Raw genomic sequence first — 27,183 nt, 5'->3', positions numbered from 1 at the left:
ACAGGGGGTGGTAAAGTATTCCTTAGTCAGGATGTCTTGGAGGTTAAAAGAGGTGAGAAATCCCCATTGGGGGGGTTAAACCTTAAAAAGAGGTAAGAAATCCCCATTGTGGGGGTTGAACCTGAAAAAGAGGTGAGAAATCCCCATTGGGGGATTGAACCTCAAAGAGGTGAGAAATCCCCATTGGGGGATTGAACCTCAAAGAGGTGAGAAATCCCCATTGTGGGGGTTGAATCTCACACAAACCTCCGGTAGTAAATATATATTCAAAACTCCCCTTTCCTCTCTTCTCAGGAAAAGAAAAAGGCTAAGCTCCACTCCCACCGGTTGGTCCCCTAGGGGAAGGGGAAGGAGAGGGGGGAAAACAGCAGCATAGGTGGCTGGCAGAGGCAAAGTCCAGCAGGGAGGAAAAAGACACCAGGAAAGGAAGTCAGAGAGAAAGAGAGCAAAAACAGCAAGCGTGACACCAGACAGGCACACCAAGGGTTAAGTCCCTCTCCCCAGCCCAGCTCTATGTGAAAAAGAGGGTGGGGAACGGCGCCAGGAGGAGAGCAGAGGAGGTGAAAGGGCATAATTATTGCAACTTGCAGCAGGCATCTGCCAAGCCTCTGGGCCAGTGATGGCCTGGGGTCTGGACTGCAGCCCCACAAATCCCACCCAGCCCAAGAAACTGAGTGTAAGAAGAAAGGAAAAAAGTAAAAAGGGAAATTGGGAAAAGAAAAAAAAAGCAGATGAAACAGACGGCAGTGTGTGTGTGGGGGCGGGACCCATGCTATTGCCCGGCCTTGCTGGCCCGCAGGAGCGGGAGAACTTGGGAGGGAAAAAGGAAACAAGGGATGACGGAGAGAGAGAGAAAAAAAGAGAGTGCAAATGAGAGAGAGAAATAGGGGGAAAGAATAAGTAAGAGAGAAACTGGAAGAGACAGAAATCAAAGAAAGACAGAGGGTGAAACTAGGAAAAGAAATAGTGTAAAAGGAAGGCAGAAAGTTAAGACATGTTGAAGATTGTCTGTGAAAGTCGTAAGAAAGGTTATAAAGGGAATTTATGCAAGAAATATTGTATAATTTAAAAGTAATTAGGCCTCCTGAATGTAAAACTATTAAAAAAACAGTTTATGTACAAAGTATGTAAGAAAAATAAAATATACTTTTAATAAAAGGATTATAAGGAGGCATAAGAATATGGATTTTTACCTACATTAAAAGGTTTAAAAAATTTTGTTTTAAAGGTTTAAGCAAGTTTTAACATGTTAATTGTAAAGGAAATTCTGTGTGTAAACATTTTGGCTAAAGGTAAAGGGTTTATCATCCAGTTTTGCTGTGAACTGAACATTAAAATAAAACCACAATAGTTTTTTCTTAAAGCACTAACCTGCTCTTTAACAAAAAATTTAACATGTTAAAAAGAGTCTATAAAAATCTTACCTTATAGTCAGACATTAAAATTGGATAATGTCTACAAGATTTTATTAAAATTAAGTTTAACATTAATAGCACATTAATATAAAGGTACAATTTAACTTACCTGGTATAAAATCATACAAAAAGCATTGTCAAATAAAAAATGGTGTTTAGCTTTCTTAAGGTCCGAGGGCAGCTGGGTAAGTCACAAGCTCCTCATCCCCAATGCCACAATGTGCAGGGGAGATGAAGGCCACTAGAAGGCCAAGACCTTAAGAGGGGGCAGGGCCACAGCATCCCGTGAGTGGTGCCGAGCAGGAATGGAGTGGGAGGCATCACCATGGGGCCTCAAGCCACCGAATATGCAGCAAAAATTATATACTTTTTATCTTCCACTTTCCCTTCCCTCAGAACTAAAAGTCTTTTAGCACAGGTACCAGCCCTAGAATTTCCAGTACACCAGCAGCAGCCTGGAAACCACATCCTCATCAAAAGACAGAAAGAAAAAAACTTGAGCCAGCCTGGGAAGGACCCTATTTTATGCTGTTAACCACTGAGACTGCCATCCTCACAGCTGAGAAAGGATGGACCCACCATACTCAAGTCAAGAAAACATCTTCCTCGTCAGAATCATGGGTTACTGTACTAGGATTAAGCCTTACTAAGTTAAAGTTAAAGAAAGCTTAATTTTCATATACCTTCTATATTGCTTCTTTTCCTTTCCTTATTCTGTTACTAGCTCCTTTGTTATTAATGTAACTAAGTCTGAGTCACCTCAGACCATTGCCTTTTATGCTTGCTCTGTCATACCTTGTGGAAATGTAAAAGATCAATGACAGCTAGCCTTTGCACACAATTATTTATGCCTCGGCCCTCTAATTGACACAGTTACCCCTAGCACTCATCGTTGTGATCACCTGCAGCCAAGACGCTGATTTTCTGCTCCTATAGCCTGGCAACCTTGTAGTACATGGGACTATGTCCTCTAAACTACCCAGGAGCAAAGTTGGACTTCCATGAAAAAGGTTTGTGCAGATCTAAAACCTCTCATCTATTTCACTAAAAGGACTGCCCCTTCTAACTGTCACCCTTACCAATGTAACCCTGTGCTCTCTATCACCACCTCCACCTTAACTAACTCTAGACCTGTCCTTAATTGCTTTTATGGTATTGGAATAGGAATTAAAAGAAATTAAAGAATGTGTAAGGAGAAACTCAGTTGTATGTAAGAAAACCCAATTCCCCCTGAGAAAGAGAAAGAGTTGGAATCCTTTAAAAATTAACTGCCTGTTTTTCTGTGGCTAGTGAGCCTTATCTCTCCTCCTTTGCCAGGCATTGTGAAGACCCTGTTTCTCTAGCTGTGCAGCTGCAAGGTCACTAGACAGATAAACTCAAGTTGTAAAACATGTTTTTCCTTGAAAAGTAAGAAATGCTGTAATGCATTTCTCAATTAATTAAATAACTGTCTTTGTTTCTCGCTTCTGTAATATGCTTCCCCCTGCACAGATCTCCACCCACCCTACAAAATGCTTAAAAGGTAACTTAACTCTTTGTTCTGGGCTCAGTCCTTTGGGCTGAGTACTGGGCCGGTGCACCTAAATAATATCTTCCTGAACCCCATTGGTCTCTCTGATTCCTTAAAAAATCCCGCAACATTTCTGGGGACTCGCCTGGGATTGGAGACGACAGATTTACTGTCTCCTTTGCCTGTGGGGACTAGAGCCCAAGGACCGGGGGAGACCCGGCATCCAAGGTGCATCACAGGGGAGCTTCACCCAGACAGAGATAGGCTCTCCCTGCATCCCAGTGGCCTGCCCGGCAGTGCAATGGAACCGGGGATGGGGCTGCAGGAAGATACCAGCACTTCAGGAACCGCTGTAAGGAGCAAGGGCCCAAGGCATGAAAGCCCATCCCATAAGGATGAAGGGGAGTTTGGTCACCTCCCAGGGACCAACCAGTAATCCAACCTAGAGTGGCTGGGGGCGGCAGGAGTGGCTTGCCAATTTGGATGAACCTCGTGTCCCCACTAACAGTGGAACTGGGAAAAGGGAGAAAATGGGCCGATAGAGTGGCAAGTGCAGCAAGGTACAGCTTGCTGGCAGGGTGGCAAGAGTGGCTTGCCATCCCAACTGGGAGTGTGTGGGTGCATGTGAACCTACCTGGGACATGAGAGAGGCTCATTTTGTCCGATGAGGAGTCCTGGGGTAGGAGTGGTCTGTGTATGTGTGTGAATGTGGGAGCCTAACTAGGCTCACCTGGGACACGAGAGAGGCTTGTTTCATCCGATGAGGAGTCCTGGTGCAGGGGAGGTGTGTGAAAGTGTGAGAAAGAGACGGTCTCGGGAGAGGCCAATGTGGGGAGTGATGTGGGGAGGCACAGATCCCTCAGCGTGGGCTGTGTGCTCCGAGGCAAGTGTGGGGGAAATCAGACCTAGGACGCTGCATACGGCTGATAGGACCAGCTTCACAGCCACAGCAGGCTGTGACAGGGGAAGGCACATTCCTGGCTAAGCAGTGTCCAAAACTCCCGTAATAGGACCCGGTCTGGTGGGCCCAAGGGTGAAAGTGAAAGGGAAAGTGCGCCACAAGGGAGGAAATGGGAGGGAAAGCATTGAAATCAACTCCTTTGGAGTGCATGATATAGAATTTTAAAAAAAGATTTAGAGGTGATTATGGGATGAAACTGGATGCTCAAAAGCTAAGGACATAACTGTGAAATAGATTGGCCTGCTTTCAATGTGGGGAGGCCCTCCGAAGGTATAATAGGGAATTAACTGGCCATGTGTTTAAGGTGGTCACTGGAGTTGGAGGACAACCAGGATACCCAGACCAGTTTCCCTATATAGACTCTTGGCTCAATGTGCCACGAAGTCACCTCAAGTAGCTACAGCCCTGCCTAGAGGGATATTGCAAGGCATTAGTGTCTCATGTGGCCCAACCAAAGGAAGCAGAGGAACCTAAAGCCCCTAGCATCTCCCAGGAAAAGGAATCCCTGAAGCCTCAACTGAAACCAGTTCTTCAGGCCCCACCCAAGGAAAGGGAATGTCCGCCCCCATATGTGCCAGTCTACCCATCTTTGACCAGAATAAGGCAGGAGGCAGACTCAGGAGTGTCCGGAGAGTTGGGCTCGGAGGAAAGTGAGGCTCAGTCTCCCCCCACAGAGGACCAGAAGCCCCCATTATAAAAAAACAAGGAAGATGGACAGGGTGAGGCAGCTGGGTGCCTCTGCTCAGGCCGACCACAGGCTTTGCAGATGCCACTTTGAGAGACCAGGACACAAGTTTATGATGACCAGGGGCAGATACAAGGCGGCCCTAGGCTTTATGTTTATCAGCCTTTCTCCACTACTGATCTCTTAAATTGGAAACAGCACACCCCCTCCTATATAGAAAAACCTCAGGCTCTCATTGATTTGGTGAATTCTATTATTATGACACATAATCCAACCTGGCCGGATTGTCAACAACTTTTGCTAACATTATTTAATACAGAGGAGCATAGGAGAGTTAATCAGGCAGCTCTCAGCTGGTTAGAAGGGGAAGCCCCAGAGACCACCCCTAACCCACGCCAGTTCAGCAATACCCAAATGAGGACCCTAACTGGGATCCAAATGAGGCAAGGGACATGGAAGGCCTGCAGCTATATAGAAAGGCACTCCTGAATGAGAAAAAAGCAGGAGTAAGGAAGACAATGAATATAAGCAAAATATCAGAAGTGTGCCAAAAGCCTGACAAAAGCCCAAGTACATTTAATGAAAGGCTTTGTGAGGCCTATAGGCTGTACATGCCAATTATTCCAGAGGCTCCTGAAAACCAAAATATGATAAATATGATGTTTGTCGGGCAAGCTCAGGGAGATATAAGACAAAAGCTTCAGAAGCTGGAAGGCTTTGCAGGGAAAAATATTAGTGAACTCCTGGAAATAACAAACAAAATATACATAAGCCAGGAAGAAGAGGCAGAGAGAAAGCAAGCAAGAAAAACCAGAAATAGAAACAAAGAGACAGCTCAATTTATAGCTGCTGCACTAGCAGAAAGTAACCCTGGATTTGCTAGAGGGAGTGGCCGAGGCAGAGGCCGAGGAAGGAGACAGACAAGACCAGGAGATGAAAGCCAGTCCCAGCTGAACAGGAACCAATGTGCAAGGTGCAGGCAAATGGGCCATTGGAAAGATGAGTGCCCCGAAAAGGAAAAGGATGGAGATGATGGTCAATGATGTAACAGCCAAGTGTGGCATTCAGTTGCTAGTCATGGTGCTTCAAAGGCAGATCCTGATCTGATCAGTCTAGAGCGGGCCGAGAATTTTGAGGACTGAGACAGACCAGGCTCCATCTTTTTAGGCCCCAGGGAGCCTATGGTCTCTATGGAAATAGGGGGTCAATTAATGGATTTTTTTGGTCGATACTGGTGCTGATTTCTCTGTGGTAACTCACCCAATTAGAACCACCACAAAGAATTGTGCTACTATTGTAGGGGCTACTGGGGCCAAAGAAAAGAGACCTTTTTGTAAATCCAGGAGATGTGTTAATGGGGGACAAGAAGTGCAGCATGAGTTTCCGTATATGCCAAATTGTCCAGTGCCCTTGCTGGGGGGAGACTTACTCCAGAAACTGCAGGCAGAAATTTTCTTTACACCTAAAGGGAATATGACACTGGAGTTTGGAAAGTCCAAGGCAATGGTATGAACTCCAACTGTCCCAAGGGCTGAGGAATGGTGGCTGTGTGAACCGTGTGCCAGAAGGTCACCAGAACCGACCTACACAATATATGGGGGATGCTTTTCAAGGTACCAGGTGTATGGGCCGAGGATAATACCCTGGACTTGCTGCAAACAGACCCCCAGTGGTAGCAGAGCTTAACCCTCATGCTGCCCCGGTATGAGTCCGTCAATACCCACTACCCAGGGAGGCAATTGATGGAATAACAAAAGCATCTGAATCGGCTTTATACACATGGGATTATAGTAAAATGCAAGTCCTCATGGAATACTCCTCTGTTACCCACGCACAAATCAAATGGGGAATACAGGCCAGTGCAGGATCTCCGGGTGGTAAACAAGGCCACTGTCGCTATCCATGCAACAGTACCCAACCCATACACAATGTTGGGACAGATTCCTGCTGATGCCACTTGGTTCACATGTCTGGACTTAAAGGATGCCTTCTTTTGTTTGAAGCTTGCTCCCCAAAGTCAGTGGGGGCAATCGCAATATACCTGGACAAGGCTGCCATAAGGGTTTAAGAATTCTACCATTTTGGAGGAGGCCTTGGCTACAGATCTTGAGGCTTTTGCGCCACCTAGTGACAATTATGTGCTATTACAACACATTGATGATTTCCTATTTGCTGCCCCCACGAGGGAGGAATCACTCCAAGGAACAGAGAGGCTTCTTCACCTGCTGTGTGAAGCTGGTTATAAAGTGTCCAAGGACAAGGCAAAAGTCTGTTTTCAGGAGGTAGGATATCTAGGATTCATGGTATCCCAAGGCCAGCGCAGGCTTCAGTGCACGCAAGGAGGCTGTATGTGCACTGCCCACCCCAGTTACCAGGCCAGGGAATTTCTAGGCGTGGCAGGATTCTGCCGAATCTGTATTCCAAACGTCTCCCTCATAGCAAGGCCCTTGTATGAGGCTATAAAAGGAAAGGAAAGAGAGCCCCTCCTATGGCAAAAGAAACAGGAAAAGGCCTTCAAGGATATAAAGGAAGCTCTCATCCAGGCCCCGGCACTAGGGTTGCCAAATGTAAAAAAGCCCTTTTTTTTGTATGTGGATGAATGTCAAGGAATGGCAGTTGGAGTCTTAACTCAGTTCTTGGGCTCTTGGCATCGGCCGGTAGCATACTTATCCAAAAGAGTGGACTTGGTGGCTTTAGGTTGGCCCCACTGCCTCAGGGCATTGGCAGCTACCGCAATCCTTATAGAAGATGCCAACAAGCTAGCCCTAGGTCAGAAGTTAATAGTTCAGTGCCACAGGCCGTAGTCACCTTAATGGAGCAAAGAGGATATGGTTGGCTGTCCAACTCTAGAATGCTAAAGTATCAAGGGCTTCTATGTGAAAATCCCCAGATAACACTAGAGAATGTAAATACCTTGAACCCAGCTACCCTGCTGCCTGTGGAGGAACCCGATTGGAAGGATGCTGGGTTGCCTCACTCCTGGCAGGACCTTCCCCACTGTTGCATAAATATGGTGGACAAAGTGTTCCCGAGCCAGGAAGACCTCAGAGATTCCCCCTTGGAGAGCCCAGATGTTAAATACTTCACTGATGGTAGCAGTTTCATAACAGATGGGGTGAGATATGCAGGATATGCAGTAGTGACCCAACACTCAGTGGTTGAGGCTCAAGCCTTACCTTCTGGGACTTCCGCTAAGAAGGCTGAATTAATAGCATTAACCAGAGCACTGTTATTGGCCAAGGGGAAGAAAGTAAACATATATACTGACTCAAAATATGCTTTTGCAACCCTGCACGCCCATGGGGGAATACACAAAGAGAGAGGACTTTTGACTACTGAAGGAAAAGAAATAAAAAATAAAGAGGAAATTTTGCAATTATTGGAAGCCGTATGGCCTCTGGAGAAGGTGGCTGTCATTCATTGCAAAGGACACCAAATCAGGAAAAGCTATGAGGTGCAGGGCAACAGAAAGGCAGACCAAGAGGCTTGGCAGGCAGCAATGAGCATGGCTTCACCTGAAGAAAGAACTCTAGCAATGCCTCTCCTTCTAGAGCCCCCATTGCTGGAGGTACCCCCTTACTCTTCGAGTGAAAAAGCTTGTTTTGTTCTGGAAACAGGGAAATATATTAAAGGTGGATGGTGGCTGTTCTCTGATGGGAGACTAGACGTCCCAGAGACAATAGCCTCAAGGTTTGTGAAGCAGATCCATCAAAGAACACACACTGGAAACTAGAGACTTTGATAGGTCAACACTTCTATGTGCCACGGCTCTCTGCCATCACCCATGCTGTTTGCGAATAATGTCTATCCTGTGTCTGGAATAAGCCAAAACAAGGACCTATTCGACCCCCAGGAATTCAGGGAATGGGAGCTGTGCCTTGTGAGAACCTGCTTGTAGACTTTACCGAGTTGCCTTGAGCAGGAGGTTACCGGTATATGCTAGTGTTTCTTTGCACCTTCTCAGGGTGGGTTGAGGCCTTCCCCACCAGGACTGAAAAGGCACGAGAGGTGACAAAGGTGCTACTAAAAGACATCATACCAAGGTTTGGATTGCCTTTAACCCTAGGATCAGACAATGGTCCTGCATTTGTGGCAGAAGTAGTACTACAGCTGACTCAGCTTTTAAAGATCAAATGGAAACTGCACACAGCCTACTGACCACAGAGTTCAGGGAAGGCGGAATGGATGAACCAGACACTCAAACAGCTACTAAAAAAGTTTTGCCAGGAAACTCACTTACGATGGGATCAGGTCTTGCCCATGGTCCTCCTCCAGGTCAGGTGTACACTTACAGAACAAATTGGGTATTCACCCTATGAAATATTATTTGGAAGGCCACCCCCAATCATTAATCAAATTAGAGGGTAGTTAAAGGAGTTAGGAGAGCTAACCCTTAGAAGACAGATGCAGGCTTTAGGAGTGGCAATGCAGGAGGTGCAAGGCTGGGTAAGTGAAAGGATACCTTTAAGTCTAACAGACCCAGTGCATCCACATAAACCGGGGATTCTGTCTGGGTTAAAATGTGGAATCCAGGCTGGGCGTGGTGGCTCACACCTGTAATCCCAGCACTCTGGGAGGCCGGCGGGGGGGAGATCACGGGATCAGGAGAATGAGACCATCCTGGCTAACACGGTGAAACCCCGTCTCTACTAAAAATACGAAAACAAAAAATTAGCCAGGCATGGTGGTGGGTACCTGTAGTCCCAGCTACTTGGGAGGCTGAGGCAGGAGAATGGCATGAACCCGGGAGGCACAGCTTGCAGTGAGCCGATATTGCGCCACTGCACTCCAGCCTGGGCAACAGAGCAAGACTCCATCTCAAAAAAAAAAAAGAAAAACAAGGTGGAATCCAACAACCCTGGGGCCCTTATAGGATGGGCTCCATATTGTGATCATGTCTACTCCCACTGCTGTTAAAGTTGCAGGTGTCACACCTTGGATTCACCATAGCTGGCTAAAACCAGCGGCAGCAGTGACTCCCCATGACGACCAGTGGACTAGCCAACAAGACCCAGATTGCCCCACCCGAACAGTCCTATGGCAAAACCCAACTACCGGTAAGAAGGACAACTGCCCTGCTCTGACCACACCAGAGGCTGGTCAGTCTACGCACAGGTGAAGCTTGAGAATCCTGCAAGCTCTGCTCTAATCACAGCCCGGAAGCTGACTAGTCTATGCACAGCCGAAGCTAAAAGGACCATCTCCGGGTAAGCAAATGTGGATACAATTTATAAGCCTAGCTATAATTCTGTCAATACTGGTTATTATGTTATGTTATTACTGCAAATGCTGCAAATGTCTATGCCCAGAGGAAGGTTTGCCATGCCCATGTGTAGTGTAAGCATGTTTCTATTATATACACTAATGTTCTTACCATTTCTGCCTATACTAAAAAAGGAGAAATCTCTAGAAAGATGCCCATACTGTGTACACACTACCTGGGTAAGAAACACCATAGTTAAAACTCTACTGTACCATACCTACTATGAATGTACAGGAACCAAGTTAGGAATCTGCACATACAACCAGACCACCTATTCATTCTGTGACCCAGGAAATAATCAGCTATATGTAGGTTATGACCCTAAACTCTTACCTTATGAATTCTGGTTTGAGGTACATATTAAATCAGAGGGAGAAAAAGAAGGAGAGCTTATAGCTCGAACCAAAGAAGCCCCTCCCTCCTATAAAAGGCGTAGTTCCTTGTACTTTGATGCCTGCCATGCCGCATATGTTCATAATCTTAAAAAAAACAGAAGCAGCCTGCAATGGTTTAACACAAGAGAGGCTGAGCAGGAACAGCCCTAAACATCTGTATGGAGAACCACAAATCGGATGCCCGGACCGTAACATTCAGTGGTCTACGCTAACACAGCTCCAACTCTTATATTCAGGATGGACTGCTCTGCTAAGTAGTATGTCAGTCAAACTAAATTGTAAGACAAGGACATGCAATTCTTTAAATTTTACTATCTTAAAGCCAGAGCTACCTTTTTGGTCTACAGGGCAGGCAGCACTATTATGAGTTGATAGACAAGAAGCAGGCCTTGGAGTTCCACTACTGATTGTCAAAAAGACTAGAAGGACTCAAATGTGTCCAATCCCCCAATTCTGGGTCCATAAGTCATTCTATAAGCATTTTGATCAGCCAGTGCCTGAGCTTCCCCCATCACCCAAAAACATATTTGCTCAACTAGCTGAAAACATAACTGGCAGCTTAGGAATTTCCTCATGCTATGTATGTGGAGGAACTAATATGGGTGACCAGTGGCCATGGGAGGCAAAGGAATTAATGCCACAAGGTAACTTCACTTTGCCTAACCCTGCCAGTGAACCAACAGCCTCAGCCAGTGTTTGGTTGTTAAAAACCTCCGTAATTAAAAAGTACTGTATCACCCGATGGGGAAAGGCTTTCACAGAGGCAGCAGGAGAAACAACCTGCCTAGGGCAACAGCATTATGATGAGACTAAAAACAAAACTCTATGGAGAAATGCCCAGAATGACTCCTACTTACCAGGTCCAAACCCTTTCTCTTGATTCTCTACTCTAAGCCACACTTGGAATCAGCTAGAGGCTCCAAATGCTTGGAAGGCATCCTCTGGCCTATAATGGGTCTGTGGAGCATGGGTATATCAGCAACTGCCGGCTAAATGGACAGGGGCATGTGTGTTAGGAACAATCAAGCCATCCTTCTTTCTAATTCCTCTAAAGCAAGAGGAACTCTTAGGATATCCAGTTTATGATGAAAATAAAAGAAGAACTAGAAGAAGCATAATCACAAAAATAGACACAAATGTCAAAAAGATGTGGACATAGGAGACTGAAAAGATAATGAATGGTCTCCTGAAAGAATCATTAAATATTATAAGCCAGCTATCTGGGTGCAAGACGGTTCATGGGGATATTGCACCCCAATCTATATGCTCAACTGCATCATAAGGTTGTAGGTAGTCCTTGAAATTGTAACCAATGAAACACCAAGGGCACTAGGTTTATTGGCAATACAAGCAACACAAATAAGAAATGCTATACATCAAAATAGATTAGCTTTGGATTACCTCTTAGCCTCAGAAGGAGGAGTATGTAGAAAATTTAATTTAACCAACTGTTGCCTAGAAATCGATGATAATGGCCAAGCTATTATGGAAATCACAGCTAGAATGCGCGAGTTGGCCCATGTTCTAGTTCAGACTTGATCCGGGTGGTCCCTGGATTCCTTGTTTGGAGGATGGTTCTCAGCCTTTGGAGGATTCAAAACCCTCATTGGTAGGTTCTTGCTTATTCTTGGCAACTGCCTCATCCTCCCTTGCCTTTTACGCCTGCTTATTAGGAGTATTCAGTCAACTATAGAGGCAATAGTAACCCGACACACTACCGCACAGTTGATGGCATTAACCAAATATCAGCCACTGCCAGTAGAAGCAGCGCAGCTCCGCGAAGAGGTGGCAAGTAGTGGTGCTTTCTATTAACACCTTTGTTATAAAAAGCACCAAAGCGGGGAATGGAAATAGGAATTAAAAGAAATTAAAGAATATGTAAGCAGAGCCCGTCTCCCTCTCCCTCTCCCTCTCCCTCTCCCTCTCCCGTCTCCCTCTCCTTTCCATGGTCTCCCTCTCATGCCGGGCCAAAGGTGGACTGTACTGCTGCCATCTCAGCTCGCTGCAGCCTCCCTGCCTGATTCTCCTGCCTCAGCCTGCCGAGTGCCTGCGATTGCAGGCGCGCGCCGCCACGCCTGACTGGTTTTCATGTTTTTTTGATGGGGACGGGGTTTCGCTGTGTTGGCCGGACTGGTCTCCAGCTCCTAGCCGCGAGTGATCCGCCAGCCTCGGCCTCCCGAGGTGCCGGGATTGCAGACGGAGTCTCATTCACTCAGTGCTCAATGGTGCCCAGGCTGCAGTGCAGTGGCGTGATCTCGGCTCGCTACGGCCTCCACCTCCCAGCCGCCTGCCTTGGCCCCCCAAAGTGCCGAGATTGCAGCCTCTCCTCGGCCGCCACCCCGTCTGGGAAGTGAGGAGCGTCTCTGCCTGGCTGCCCATCGTCTGGGATGTGAGGAGCCCCTCTGCCTGGCTGCCCAGTCTGGAAAGTGAGGAGCGTCTCTGCCCGGCCGCCATCCCACCTGGGAAGTGAGGAGCGCCTCGTCCCGGCCGCCATCCCATCTAGGAAGTGAGGAGCGTCTCTGCCCAGCAGCCCATCGTCTGAGATGTGGGGAGCGCCTCTGCCCCGCCACCCCATCTGGGATGTGAGGAGCGCCTCGGCTCGGCCGCGACCCTGTCTGGGAGGTGAGGAGCGTCTCTGCCCGGCCGCCCTATCTGAGAAGTGAGGAGACCCTCCGCCTGGCAACTGCCCTGTCTGAGAAGTGAGGAGCCCCTCCACCTGGCTGCCACCCCGTCTGGGAAGTGAGGAGCGTCTCCGCCCGGCAGCCACCCCGTCCGGGAGGGAGGTGGGGGTCAGCCCCCTGCCCGGCCAGCCGCCCCGTCCGGGAGGGAGGTGGGGGGCTCAGCCCCCCGCCCAGCCAGCCGCCCCGTCCGGGAGGTGAGGGGCGCCTCTGCCCGGCCGCCCCTACTGGGAAGTGAGGAGCCCCTCTGCCCAGCCAGGAGCCCCTCTGCCCAGCCAGCCGCCCTGTCCGGGAGGGAGGTGGGGGGGTCAGCCCCCCACCCGGCCAGCCGTCCCGTCCGGGAGGGAGGTGGGGGGATCAGTCCCCCGCCCGGCCAGCCGCTCCGTCCGGGAGGGAGGTGGGGGGGGTCAGCCCCCCGCCCGGCCAGCCGTCCCGTCCGGGAGGGAGGTGGGGGGCTCAGCCCCCCGCCCGGCCAGCCGCCCTGTCCGGGAGGGAGGTGGGGGGCTCAGCCCCCCGCCCGGCCAGCTGCTCTGTCCGGGAGGGAGGTGGGGGGGGTCAGCGCCCCCTTCCGGCCAGCCGCCCCATCTGGGAGGGAGGTGGGGGGGTCACCCCCCGCCCGGCCAGCCGCCCCGTCCGGGAGGGAGGTGGGGGGATCAGCCCCCCACCCAGCCAGCCGCCAGGTCTGGGAGGGAGATGGGGGGGTCAGCCCCCTGCCTGGCCAGCCACCGGGTCTGGGAGCTGAGGGGCACCTCTGCCCGGCCGCCCCTACTGGGAAGTGAGGAGCCCCACTGCCCAGCCAGGAGCCCCTCTGCCCGGCCAGCCGTCCTGTCCGGGAGGGAGGTGGGGGGCTCAGCCCCCTGCCCGGCCAGCCGCTCCGTCCGGGAGGGAGGTGGGGGGGGTCAGCGCCCCCTCCCGGCCAGCCGCCCCGTCCGGGAGGGAGGTGGGGGGCTCAGCCCCCCGCCCGGCCAGCCGCCCCGTCCGGGAGGGAGGTGGGGGGGTCAGCCCCCCGCCCGGCCAGCCGCCCCGTCTGGGAGGGAGGTGGGGGAATCAGCCCCACGCCCAGCCAGCCGCCCCGTCCGGGAGGGAGGTGGGGGCGTCAGCCCCACGCCCGGCCAGCCGCCCTGTCCGGGAGGGAGATGGGGGGGTCAGCCCCCTGCCTGGCCAGCCACCCGGTCCGGGAGCTGAGAGGCGCCTCTGCCCGGCCGCCCCTACTGGGAAGTGAGGAGCCCCTCTGCCTGGCCACCACCGCGTCTGGGAGGTGTACCCAACAGCTCATTGAGAATGGGCCATGATGACGATGGCGGTTTTCTGGAGTAGAAAGGGGGGGCAAGGTGGGGAAAAGATTGAGAAATCGGATGGTTGCCGTGTCTGTGTAGAAATAAGTAGACATGGGAGACTTTTCATTTTGTTCTGTACTAAGAAAAATTCTTCTGCCTTGGGATCCTGTTGATCTATGACCTTACCCCCAACCCTGTGCTCTCTGAAACATGTGCTGTGTCCACTCAGGGTTAAATGGATTAAGGGTGGTGCAAGATGTGCTTTGTTAAACAGATGCTTGAAGGCAGCATGCTCGTTAAGAGTCATCACCACTCCCTAATCTCAAGTACCCAGGGACACAAACACTCTGCCTAGGAAAACCAGAGACCTTTGTTCACTTGTTTGTCTGCTGACCTTCCCTCCACTAGTGTCCTATGACCCTGCCAAATCCCCCTCTGTGAGAAACACCCAAGAATGATCAATAAAAATAAAATAAAATTAAAAAAAAAAAGAATATGTAAGCAGAAACTCAGTTGTATGTAAGAAAACCCAATTCCCCTGAGAAAGAGAAAGAGTTGGAGTCCTTTAAAAATTAACTGCCTGTTTTTCTGTGGCTAGTGAGCCTTATCTCTCCTCCTTTCCCAGGCATTGTGAAGACCCTGTTTCCCTAGCTGTGCAGCTGCAAGTTCACTAGACAGAGAAACTCAAGTCATAAAACATGCTTTTCCTTGAAAAGTAAGAAATGATGTAATGCATGTCTCAATTAATTGAATAACTGTCTCTGTTTCTCACTTCTGCAATATGCTTCCCCCTGCCCCACGAAATGCTTAAAAAGTAACTTAACTCTTTGTTCAGGGCTCAGTTCTTTGGATGTTAATCTTACTGGGCCAGTGCACCTAAATAATAAATATCCTCCTGAACCCCATCAGTCTCTCTGATTCCTTATCGATCCCACTACACCATGAGAACCTACATCTCAATGGTCAGGCATTGATCAGACATTGTGGCAATCCCCACATTTCTTGCCACAGGGCCCTGTCAACACAGCAGCCAACAAAGGTTTACTGAGTGAAGTACATATAGGTACAAAAAGACTTACAGAACCATTATTTTCACAATAAAACATCTTGCCCCTGTTGCCCACTGCCGGAGAATAGCCATCATCTCTCTTCTTTCAAGGACCCTTGTAAATAAACACATACAAACTGACAGAAGCAGGAAATGTGAGGCAGCATGTTTAATCATCTCCATCTATGCGAAAACCCCATGAGATAGTTATCATTGTTATTCCCATTTTACAGATGAGAAAACTAACACAAACGGAGAGTGATCAAGTGAGATTAGCCAGCTAGCAACAGGAAGCAAAGCAAAATTTCAGATTCCAGCAGTTTAGCTCCAGGAAGAGCCAGCCTGAGGAGGAGACATCTTAGTTAAAATCAGAAAGAGGCTGTTAGATCGTCATCCCTTCCCATCTCTTTGAACGTGAATTGGTCAAATATTTTCCAGCTGTTTTCTTACCCATCCTCTGGGAACATGAGGTATGATGCGTGCACTCATCCATTAGGATCAGTCGTTGGGGTGACCGGAACCCACAGTACACGTAGGGGCCCACAAACTAGTTTAATTTCTTATATAAAATAAGGTTGATGAAAAGGGTCATTGTGCAAGCAAAAATAGAATGAGTCACTCAAACGATGGAGGATAGGTTCTATGGTTAAAACCTACTCTCTATATTCAGGACATTAACAAGTCCTGCAGTATCTACAAAACACTTCTTAAAGGAAGAATCTTAGAGCGCTCAATCTGTCCTGGCTGTGTTTATTTGACAATAAATAAAATGTATTTATTCCTAAACAAGAGCTCAGAAAGATATCTGTAGAAAAGGGCAGGAGTAGAGGAAAAGAGGGCTATGCAGCAGCAGGAAAGAAGGGAAATCACTGCAGGTCCACAGCACCAGCTCAGCACAGAAGGTAAGTGCGCATTTGTAATGGGTCTGTAGCCAGAGACATAGCAGAAGCTGCGCTATCCACAGTCACAACCAAAGGCAAAGGAAGGATGCCCTGCAATTTTAGAAATCTTGGCTGCAGCTGGGAACGGTGGCTCACGCCTGTAATCCCAGCACTTTGGGAGGCCGAGGTGGGTGGATCACTTGGGGCCAGCAGTTCCAGACCAGCCCTGCAAACATGGTGAAACCCTGTCTCTACTAAAAATACAATAATTACCCAGGTGTGCTGGTGCGCACCTGTAGTTCCAGGTACTCGGGAGGCTGAGGCACTCCTGAGTACCTGCACAATAGATGCAAACACCCACCCCATCCTACTCCCCGGCCCCCCCGCCCTACTCCCCCCCTCCACCCTACGCCCCCCCCGCCCTACTCCCCCCCCCGTCCTACTGCCCCCACTCCAACACGTGCTCTCCCGTGCCCAAGGCAAGGCCAAGCCCCTGAGGCATGCGCACCTCAGCAGGCCCAACCCACAGCAAATAGTGGGAAGAGGAAAGGCAAGAGAGGAGGTCTGTAAGTGGATACACTGTTACTGAATCTAGGTACCCAGAAGATGGAGGCTGTAGTGAGCCCAGATAGTGCCACTGCATTCCAGAGACAGAGCAAGACTGTCTCAAAAAAAAAAAAAAGAAAAGAAAAGAAAAGAAAAGCAATCTCGGATGCTCTAAGCATTGTGCATGTTTCCACCCTTGCACTTTGATGTGGATTCATTACTAAGAATTAATAGTGGACTTTCTCAAGGAGTGTGCTGCATTTTTACATAGTGCATTTGCGCAGCCGACAAGCTTTGCAAATCCAGGCCCAAGCTCCTGTTCCTGGAGACCTAGGAAGCATGGAGCTAGTGCAAAATCTCCCTTATCGCCATAAAATGGGCTTGCACAATTCAGCACAGCAGCTTCCCCAAGTTCCACACTCACGCATGCCTGTCTACAGGACAACGCATGCAAGCACCCACCCCATCCTACTCCCCCTTCCACGCCCTACTCCCCCCTCCCCCACACCCTACTACACCACTTACCCCTCCCCCCCCACACCACCAACGCGTGCTCCCCCTCTCCGGGGCAAGGCCAAGCCCCTGAGGCATGCGCACCTCAGCAGGCCCAACACACAGCAAATAGCGGGAAGCAGAAAAGCAAGAGAGGAGGTCCCTAAGTGGATACACTGTTGCTGAGTCTAGACACCGGAAGGACCTTCCAGGCGGCGACTCACAGTTCTAGCACTGCCTAGGAGATCGTGGTGGCCCCAGCTCAGAATCTGCAGAAGTGCACAGCTCCATCCACACCACTCAGGGTATGGAGCCTCCGGACCAGTGTAGCCAGTATATCACCAGCTTGCTCAGCCCTGGAGTCGACGAGGAGAAAGAACTACAGGGTCAGTACCTTGATGGGACACATGCTTTTGCGAACTCAGGAAACCAAGGTTCTCTGGGAGAGGCGAGTGGACTGGATGATGCCCCTGCACTACCACTGCTCTCAAGAGTGTAGCCCCTCACCACCTCCTTCCAACACCCTCAGGACCAATGCCTTGATCTTTCTCTTGGGGTTTCTCCTTTTCCAGATATGAATGCTATGGTGCTGTCGCTTACTGAAGAGGCGGAAGAGGAGGAAGAGGATGCACAGCCTGAGCCTGAGCAAGGCACAGCAGCAGGAGAAAAGTTAAAGTCGGCAGGAGCCCAAGGCGGAGAAGAAAAAGATGGCGGCGGAGAAGAAAAAGATGGCGGCGGCGCAGAAGTTCCTGGCCACCTATGGGAAGGAAACCTCGAGGGCACCAGCCGCAGCGATGGCAACGTTGAGGACAACGACCAGAGCGAGAAGGAACCTGGGCAGCAGGATTCGCGCCCACAGGGCGCCGTCGGGGGGCTGGAGCCTGGCAACGCCTTCACCCCATTGCAGCTGCAGGAGCTGGAGCGCATTTTCCAATGCGAGCAGTTCCCCAGTGAGTTCCTGCGGTAAGCCCATTGCTCTGGTTGGCGCGCGGTTTGCAGGGAGGCGGCGTTTGGCTTTCCCGCAGTCCGTCTCCTACCCTCTCCCCTCCTGAACCAAAACCCATCTGGGGCCTGGTGTTGCTGCCGTCCCCTCCCCGCAGACCCCTGGCACCTAGTGGGTTCTGTAGTGGGGCTATGCCTATTAGGCATCATGCAGAATTTAAATGAACCAAGTTGGGCAACGTTGGGCTGAGGTCAGTTATGATAAATAACTCCTATCCCAGGCGAGGCAGAAATAAAGATGAGGCGATTAAGATTCTGTACAGCAAGTGCAGGGTCGCATTCTGACCTTATTTAAAATTCTGAGAAGTCCGTCGTTCGTCTGGGTTTCCTTTGGTGTTAATTTTTCTAAGTTTCAAATAGTAAGTTAGAATGTCATTTATATTGATTAACGATTTTTTTTTGTTATGGGGGGGGTTTTTTTTTATTTTTTGGAGAAAGAGTCTCGCTGGGACACCCAGGCTGGAGTGCAATGGTGCGATCTCGGCTCACTGCAACCTCTGCCTCCCGGGTTCAAGAGATTATCCTACCTCAGCCTCCCAAGTAGCTGGGATTACAGGCGCCAGCCACCACGCCCGGCTAATTATTGAATTTTTAGTAGAGACGGGGTTTCACCATATTGGCCAGGCTGGTCTCGAACTCCTGACCTCAAGTGATCCTCCTGCCTCGGCCTCCCAAAGTGCTGGCGTTACAGGCGTGAGCCACCGCCCTGATTTTTTTTTTTTTTTTGGCATCTCCTTTATTTGTGGCATGAGAGAAATGTTCCTAATGTGAGGCTCAGCTGGGTGTTACAGAACAGCCTACTGGGTGTGGGGAGTTGGTAGAATAAAAAATTAAACACGGCCGGGCGCGGTGGCTCACGCCTGTAATCCCAGCACTTTGGGAGGCCGAGGCGGGCGGATCACGAGGTCAGGAGATCGAGACCATCCTGGCTAACACGGTGAAACCCCGTCTCTACTAAAAATACAAAAAATTAGCCGGGCGTGGTAGCGGGCGCCTGTAGTCCCAGCTACTCGGGAGGCTGAGGCAGGAGAATGGCGTGAACCCGGGAGGCGGAGCTTGCAGTGAGCCGAGATCGCGCCACTGCACTCCAGCCTGGGCGACAGAGCCAGACTCCGTCTCAAAAAAAAAAAAAAAAAAAAAAAAAAAAATTAAACACAAGAATGAAACGACACCCACAACTCCAAATGCTGAACACGTGTGGTTTCTTCCATAGAGGGTGGCTGGCAAGAAGCATGAATGTGACTGAACTCGCAGTGCAGGTCAGTAAACCGAAAAAGCAATCGGGCAGGGGAGCCATTCTAAAACCCGCTTCAGGGCTTGGACACACTTTGACCCAGACATTGCCATCTTGGTGTTTTTGTGGCCTTTTTCATGTATAGGCAATGAGGTCTGAACTTTGGGATCTTTGTGGCTGGAAAATGCGGTAAGGAAAGCTCAGCTTGTGGAAATTTCCCATTACCAGAGGGAACATGACAATCCACGGAAAAAAAAATGAATACTGAACTGTTTCCTTTATTCCTTGTGTATAAAATATATTCTACACTTGAATAAATTACAAATATATAAATATATGTATTCCAAATTACAAATATATATAATATATAACAGTATAAATGAAATATAGCATAATATATAAGATTGAATTCCTAGCACTGGTATCCTTTAGGTAGCACTTCCATGTGGAGGCATCCTGGGGTTTTCTGACATGGGGATTATTCGAACTAATGCTCCAAAGAGCTCCATTAAACTAAATTATTTAATATATTTAAAACCAAGCATAAACTCTTTGGTTAAGAATTTATAAATGTTTAGGCATTGGGGTAAAGGAATAATTCCCAACCAGAACGTATGTTTCCTTAAGCTGAGACTGATGGCGGGGGATAGCATAAAGTTCAAGTGCCTGGCCCTCCTACTATTGTTTTTAAGTATTTGGTGAAGCCTTGTAGAGAGTGGCAGCTCTAAATTTTAATTTTCTGGAATACTTTGATATGGCAGGCTGAAAACATTGCTGACATAGTTGGTTTTGCATTATGGTAGAGATAGCGAAAAGGCTTGCAACCTTTGCAAGTTTATCTAGAAACCAAAACAAACTACAAGATCAATTTTTCATAAATTTCCACCAACCTAAGGATGGAAGTGTTAGGCAAGAATTGTATGCTGTCACACTCATGGCTTGGGGAAGCTGCCCCCATTCAACTTTTGAAACTACCAAATGCATCAGTGAATATTTTCTTGATCAATTTCTAGCATTTAAGAGATTTTTTGTTTCTTCCAGTTTGTTGTACTAATAGGAAGAGATGTGTTTTGTGGAATGTGTTGATAGTGGGGGATGGCTGTCAGGTCAGGCTAGACTCTTACCTGTGGTAATTTGAAATACCTTTTTATTTATTTGCTCAGGCTGTGATAATAAATTTGTAGGTCAGTGGATCCAAAGGAGTATTTGCAAAAAAGGAAGAAAAGAAAGAAAAATCGGGATGACCTTAATAGCTTTTCTGCAGAGCTCATGTGTGTGAGTGCAGTGAGGGAGCTATGCTGCGGTTCTGTCAATGGTGGCATGCAGAAAAGCAGCCTGACAAAATGGGGCACTGAGTGTTGGCATCCTGTTGCCCTCCATTTTCTCAGGCAGGCAATGCCAATTTGGGGGAGATGCAATATTGACGTTTTGGTGAATTGCCTTTCCCCTCCCTGGGTTTACGTAGCATTCACTCAATGCAGTTCTGAAGGCAAAAGGACCACTCTCACTCAGCAAATAAGGAAAAAGGCATGATGTTCTCATCTATTGCCAAACATTTCAGCATGAATATCTCCAAAAATTTTTAATAGATGTTTCCCCCCTCTGTTTTGTAAAGATAGTAAGGGCTGTTTTATGAAACCAATACTGAGAATAGGGACCTAATGTTGTCCCACAGCACATTTGGCCCACTTTTGGCATTGCTTATGTTTATGAACCTTTGACCACAGGTACATTGGAATTGTCTCTAAACAAGCACTATTACGGTAGGCTTAAAATTTAGACTATGTATTCATGAGGGAGAAGGACTCCAAATAGTAAGATGGGAGAAGGAAATGGGGCATCAAACAGGGAGAAGAGTCCCTTTGTCCCATAAAATTTGCAGTTTGGGAACTTCCAGAAGGATCAAAATACAATGGAAATGTCATTAACTAGAAGCTTGGGGGATAGTGTTGTTTAATTGACAGGTTTTATTTTTTGGTCTTTTAACAATTGGCAGGTGTTTAGGGAGTAGTGTTTTTTGATACCTCCTCCACATTACTACTGAACATGTTCAGAGTTGCCTATTTGGACACTCCCGCTTTGGGAATGCTGATGAGATTGGGATCTTCTGCTTGAGTAGTGAGGCTAGATGGCTGAAGGCGTCCCATGGAACTGGGCAACCAAGTCTCTGTCCCATATCCCAGGACTATAGGGAGAACAAAGTGAGCTGACCTTGTCCTTAGCCCAGGAAGATTTGGAGGGAGGGATGAGTTGGAGCATGCAGAATTAGCAATGCTTCCTTTCTCTCAAACTCTCAACTGGGCAAAGCTTTTTGAGAATTTTTGTGAATTTGGACAACATTTGTGTCCTCCTTCCACAAAGCTTCAAGCTGAAGTGTGAAGAGTGTCCAGGGCTTCAGATACCCTCATTTCCCAGCAAGACAATCCACAAACTCCCTGGGCCCCCTATAACGAGACTTGCCTTGCAATATACCATCTTTTTAATTCTCAAGGAGTTTCAGAAGATGAATGACCCCTTAGAATTTCTTGAAGGAAAGAAAACTTGTTTTAAAATACAATGTACTCTTATCGATTTTTTACTTTACACTGAAGATGGGCTTTTCAAAACGGGGGCCTCATCTTCTTGGTGTGACTTTAAAAGGCACCCCCGCCTTTTTTTCCAAGCTCAGCTTCCCCCACGACCAGGGTGACAGTGGCCTAGTAAGTAGGAGTTGGTGGGCAGCTGGGTAGCTGATGGTCAAGTATCTGCAAGCAGACATGCCACACATAGCAATACCAGCAGGGATCGAGTCCCACTCATCGGCTACACCTGCACCCAAGAGTGGAAAAAGTAATATTACAGATAAAAGGAGAGAGACAAAGAAATAAGCCAAGCCAGAGCGTACGTAGCACATACTTGGAGCTCACTAGGGGAAAGGTGTGGTGTTCACCTTTCTAAGATATTTTAGTAGTAAGGAAGTAGCTTGTCTTGATACACCTGAAAAGGTTAAGGACATAGAGAGTTGCTTGTTGTGTTTTTTCCATGATGAAATTAAATGCTCAGTATACTAAACCTGTTTCTTTTTTCCTCTGATTGAAGATTTGGTTTGAGAATAGAAGAGCCAAATGGGAGAGACATCAGAGGGCATCAATGGCAAGAAACATGCTGCCCTTCATGGCAGTGGGCCAGCCTGTCATGGTAACCGCAGCTGAGGCCATAATGGCACCCTTGTTCATCAGCGGGATGAGAGATGGTTACTTCTGGGGCCACAGCCATTCCAGCAGCCTGTGTTTCCCCATGCCACCCTTTCCTCCTCCGTCCTTGCCCCTTCCACTCATGCTTCTTCCACCTATGCCACCCGCTGGCCAGGCTGAATTTGGCCCATTCCCTTTTGTTATCGTGCCTTCTTTCACATTCCCCAATGTCTAAGGGATAGCCTCTGTGCCACTTTTTGCCAGAGTGTCTTTGAGCCAGATTCATATTTTGCATAGCACCCCATCAAAAGTAGTTCATCGAATGTCTATTACATGTTTTAAAGAAAAGTACATCATTGACCCATTTTTAGGGCACCTTTAAAAATGTTTCTATAAATATGTGAAGGGTATGTACATTTGTTTTGTGTGTCACATGGGGTCAGTAAGTTCTCAATAAAAATTGTTAAGAAATGCCGTTCAAACCGAATGTCACGGACTCTCGTCTCATGCAGTAATCCTGAGTCACCATCTGGGGGCTGTGCATGTCACAGAATTTTCCCATGTGCCCATGGCAGGCTTACACCGACCCACACATTCTCTTCCACCCCCACCCCCAACACCCCATACTCATCTCCTCTCTGCCCCCATTGATACCAGGTACATGTGCAGGATGGGGTGGTGTGAGTCCCTAATGAGAGAATAGTGTGTTTCAAGTTACTGCCAGGGTGGAAAACAGCAAAACCAAAATGGTATCGGGAAGGAAGCCATGCCCACTCTTAAAAATTCATTAAGTTTTTTCTTGCTATGGAAGACTTCTTTAAAGTAATTTTCTTTTAAAAGTGTAAGTGTAAATAATGCCATGAAATTATACACTTATTTAATGGCTAAAATGGCAAATTTTTATATGGTTTACCACAACAAAAGAAAAGAAAAAATATACCAAAAAGTTTTTAAAAAGTGATCATGAACATTGTGGTCATCCTGTGAAGTGACTGCAATGCCTGCAGATAAGGAGTCATGGTTACAACAATATTTTCTCTGAAAATTATTGGATGGCCAGTTTCATAATGATTATGTTTTCAGCCTGAAGGAAAATTCCATTTTCTTGGGTGAGCATGAACTTTCTGTCAGGCTGTCTGCTGCTTTTCATTCCCCACTTCTCTCTTCACAATTGTGGGTGTCAAGCTTCAGCCACGCAATTGCATTTGGTGTGAGGGTTTTGCAAGGAGAAGGAGGTTTATTCATACCCCTGAAGCCACAAGCCTTGGTGGGAATAAGGAAAGTCCATGAATTCACTATGCATTAATGCATGCCTCTTGGCCAAGTGGATTCTTTTTTCTTCTCCGATTGAGATTTTCCTTTTTTTTTTTTTTTTTTTTTGCTCTTGTTCTCATTGTATTGTGCTTTGTATAATTATTTACAGTAAGTCGCGCATGTCAGTGTACATTCCGTCTGGAAAGTGTTTCCATTTGGTACATTTTGTGCCAGTCGGTCTATTCCTGCTCATTATTTTGTTTTTTCTACATTCAGACTGAAACATTTGGTAGCCTAGAGATACTCAGAAATAGGCAAAGAAAGGTAAAAGGGGAGGAGGGGAGATTGAAGTCATACTTCCATTATCCCTCCCCGTGGTTATCAGATTCATAAAATTTTTACACCATCAAAAGACATTTTTAGCCATATATGTTTCCTTTATGTAGAAAATGAGATCTCCTATACTCAGTTGGCATTTGTTTTCATGTATCTGATAAGTACCTGTTAGAATTATAGGTCAAGATGTTGTCTAGCTCTGGTAACCTAGATTCTGAACTTCAAAGCAGAGTTCTTGTACCTTAAGAAATTCAAATTCATAGAATTATAGTTAGGATGTCATTTACTGACCTTGAACAACACATTGTTTAGGTAGCATACAATGGGACTAGTTCAAGGGGCTGGGTGGAGAACAAGTTACAATTTTTTCTGATGGAGAACATTACTGGAGACAGTACCCTTTAAAACTTTCATTCCCATTTTATTAGCAGCTAACGTCTTGTATGCCTTTACTATGTGACAAGCAATAAAATAATTTCCTTGGATGATTTTGTTTGATGCTCAAATGAATCCTAATAGTGAGGTTCTAGCATCTTCATTGAAAGAAGAGGAAACTTATCCACGGTGCAAAGCTAATCAGAGGAACAGGATCTGAAGCCAAGTTTGTCTGCCTCCAGAGCCCATGCTTTGTCAAGTTTAATTCAGCGGTGGTGCACTGGGATGCCACAGTTAGGGCAATCTGGCTTCCAATCCCAGATGCACCACTTCCCAGCTGTTTCCCCCTGGGCATTTTACTTAAGCTCTGTAGTATCATTATTATTCTCTATAAGATGATAATATTATATCACAGAATTGATGAGAGGAATAAATAACATATGTAAGTGGCCTTCCACAATGCCCAGCCAGAGTAAGCACACAGAAATGTTTTCTACTATTATTCTATATTATCTCCTATCATCATATTATTATAACCTGTTGTTCCACCTTTCCTATGTGGTATAACAGAAAGAGATCTGATTAAAAATAAGGTGGTCTGGGTTCTTGCTGCAGCTCTACGCTGTCTTTGTTACCTTGAATGAGTCGCTTAACCTACTATATCTCTGTTGTCTCATGTGTTAGGCCATTCTTGTTTTGCTATAAGGAAATGCCTGAGGCTGAGTAATTTATAAAGAAAAGAGGTTTAGTTGGCTCACAGTTCTGCAGGCTTAACAGGAAGTGTGATGCTGGCATCTGCTTCTGGTGAGGACCTCAGGAAGCTTACAGTCATGGTGGAAGACAGACTGGGAGCAGGCATCTCACATGGTGAGAGCAGGAGCGAGAGAGTGGGTGTGGGAGGTGCCACACACTTTTAAACAACCAGATCTTGTGATAACTCGCTCACTATTGCAAGGACAGCATCAAGCCATGAGGTTTCCACCCCCATGACCCAAACACGTCCCAACAGGCCTCACCTCCAACATTGGGGAAAATAAGGATGACATTTCAACATGAGATTTGGGCAGAGACAAATATCCCAACCATATCATCTCACCTATGGAATCATGACAGTAATAGCATGACTCATGTATTTGGAGTAGGTTTAGTGGTAAAAGTTTATCAGGCATATTTCAAAAAATCAGAAAAAATAGGAATGAATGCCTTATGAAAAAAATCATTTCACGCATTGTTTTCTAGAGTGTGGGGAGTACCATTCATGTTTATGTGCATGCTCGACCCCATTTTCCCAGATCAACAATTACTGTTTGTCCCTTCTTGACAGAGAAAAGGAATCAAATGAAGTGAATAATATGGAGAGGAATTTTTAAAAGTGAGCAGAGTGGATATTTGTAAAGGCTTTTCCATGTTTTCGCTATGGTAGTGATACTGTGGCTGTCTGTATAAAAAGGGTGTATCATTTAAACATGCCCTGAAATGGTTAATGATGAAATTTTTGTGATGTCTCGATGTGCTTCCAAATAATCCCAGGTTGGGTGCAGGGATGTTGGAGAAATCAGCAAGGCTACTGATGAAACAAGACTGGATATTAATAATTGTTGAATGTGGGTGGTGGCTATATGAGTGTTCATCTTATGTTTCTTTTATATATTTTGGACATTTCCTATAATTTTTTAAAAAAATAGTAAGGGTCGAAAACCTAGCTGCTAACAGGGCCAGGAAGCTAACATAAATGAAGAAAACAAGCAGAGTGGGGACTGGTAAACTGGGAAAGGATATGTCTCCCCCAAAGGGAATGGCCACTACTCTGCTTCAGCCTAATTTTTCTGGTCAGGACTTTGGGGTCCAGATCTGGCAGATTTTCCAGTTTGTAAAGATTGGCCAGAAATAAGTGTTTACATGAAACCTTCTGATCCTTAGATCTGAGCAATCAATTCAAATATGTTTTATTTAAAATTACACTGGTCATCCGAAACAGATCTGCAGACCAGATATAGGATGCAGCTTCCAATTTGCAACCTGTACTTGAGAAGGTAACTTTAGGCAAATTCAAAACCGTGGAGCAATAGAATATGATTGAAAGCAACTCTAAAGCCAGCAATCCTAGGATGCCATCATTCCACCTTATTTTTTTCTCATTATAAGTCCTGTTCTCATGTGATAAAAGAAAAACTTCAGCCAAATTAAATTTAAAGGAGTTTAATTGAGCAATGGACGATTTGCAAATCGGGCAGCCCCCAGAATGACAGCAGATTCACAGAGACTCCAGTGCAGCCAGGTGGTGGGAGAGTTATAGACAAAAAAGGGAAACTACATACAGAAATCAGAAGTGAGATAGAGAATGGCTGGATTGGTTACAGCTCGACGTTTGCCTTATTTGACATTTTCATTTTACCAATAATTTTTAAAACTGTCTTTATTTCCCAAAAATTACTTAAGACACATGAACTAAAAGGCATTACACTTTTTACTTTTCTGACAAAATATGTTATTTAAGCTTTTATTATTTTTAAACCAATTAGTGGAAGCTCTTTTATATATAAACATCAAACACATAATACATATAAATCCATAGACAGAAGTTAAAGGACTCATTTTCCAAGCCAGGAATTGAACCCTGAACCCAGGCTGCCATTGTGAAGAGAAAGCATGGCCACA

General features: G+C 46.9%; 2 protein-coding genes across 3 annotated transcripts; both read left to right on the top strand.

Moving 5' to 3' along the window:
• Positions 1-5,748: 5,748 nt before the first annotated feature.
• LOC134728370 (uncharacterized) lies at positions 5,749-17,710 on the top strand. Its single transcript, XM_063601756.1, has 2 exons — positions 5,749-9,778; positions 12,203-17,710. Exon 1 carries the CDS (start codon positions 7,171-7,173, stop codon positions 8,302-8,304), a length of 1,134 nt encoding a protein of 377 aa, XP_063457826.1. The 5' UTR covers positions 5,749-7,170; the 3' UTR covers positions 8,305-9,778; positions 12,203-17,710.
• On the top strand, positions 5,749-26,274 carry LOC100970694 (rhox homeobox family member 2-like). Of its 2 annotated transcripts, none has more exons than XM_055106738.2 (4): positions 5,749-12,851; positions 17,724-18,114; positions 19,367-19,412; positions 22,466-26,274. In XM_055106738.2, exons 1-4 carry the CDS (start codon positions 12,773-12,775, stop codon positions 22,793-22,795), a joined length of 846 nt encoding a protein of 281 aa, XP_054962713.1. In that variant the 5' UTR covers positions 5,749-12,772; the 3' UTR covers positions 22,796-26,274. The 2 variants fall into 2 exon arrangements, with proteins under 2 accessions (XP_054962713.1, XP_054962714.1); XM_055106739.2 differs by having other exon boundaries at positions 5,749-17,537.
• The last annotated feature ends 909 nt before the right edge of the window (positions 26,275-27,183 follow it).

Source organism: Pan paniscus, chromosome X (genome assembly GCF_029289425.2).
Source record: "Pan paniscus chromosome X, NHGRI_mPanPan1-v2.0_pri, whole genome shotgun sequence".
NCBI classification, from domain to species: domain Eukaryota; kingdom Metazoa; phylum Chordata; class Mammalia; order Primates; family Hominidae; genus Pan; species Pan paniscus.
The sequence above is the reverse complement of the archived record's forward strand: the minus strand, read 5'-3'. Positions and strand labels throughout refer to the sequence as shown.

Excerpts from the sequence above, each read along its gene's own strand:
- LOC134728370 (XM_063601756.1), top strand. The coding sequence starts at position 7,171 with ATGTCAAGGAATGGCAGTTGGAGTCTTAACTCAGTTCTTGGGCTCTTG.
- LOC100970694 (XM_055106738.2), top strand. The coding sequence starts at position 12,773 with ATGTGGGGAGCGCCTCTGCCCCGCCACCCCATCTGGGATGTGAGGAGC. Across the intron at positions 18,115-19,366 it reads TTCCCCAGTGAGTTCCTGCG|AGGGTGGCTGGCAAGAAGCA; the intron begins GTAAGCCCATTG and ends TTTCTTCCATAG. Across the intron at positions 19,413-22,465 it reads TGACTGAACTCGCAGTGCAG|ATTTGGTTTGAGAATAGAAG; the intron begins GTCAGTAAACCG and ends CTCTGATTGAAG.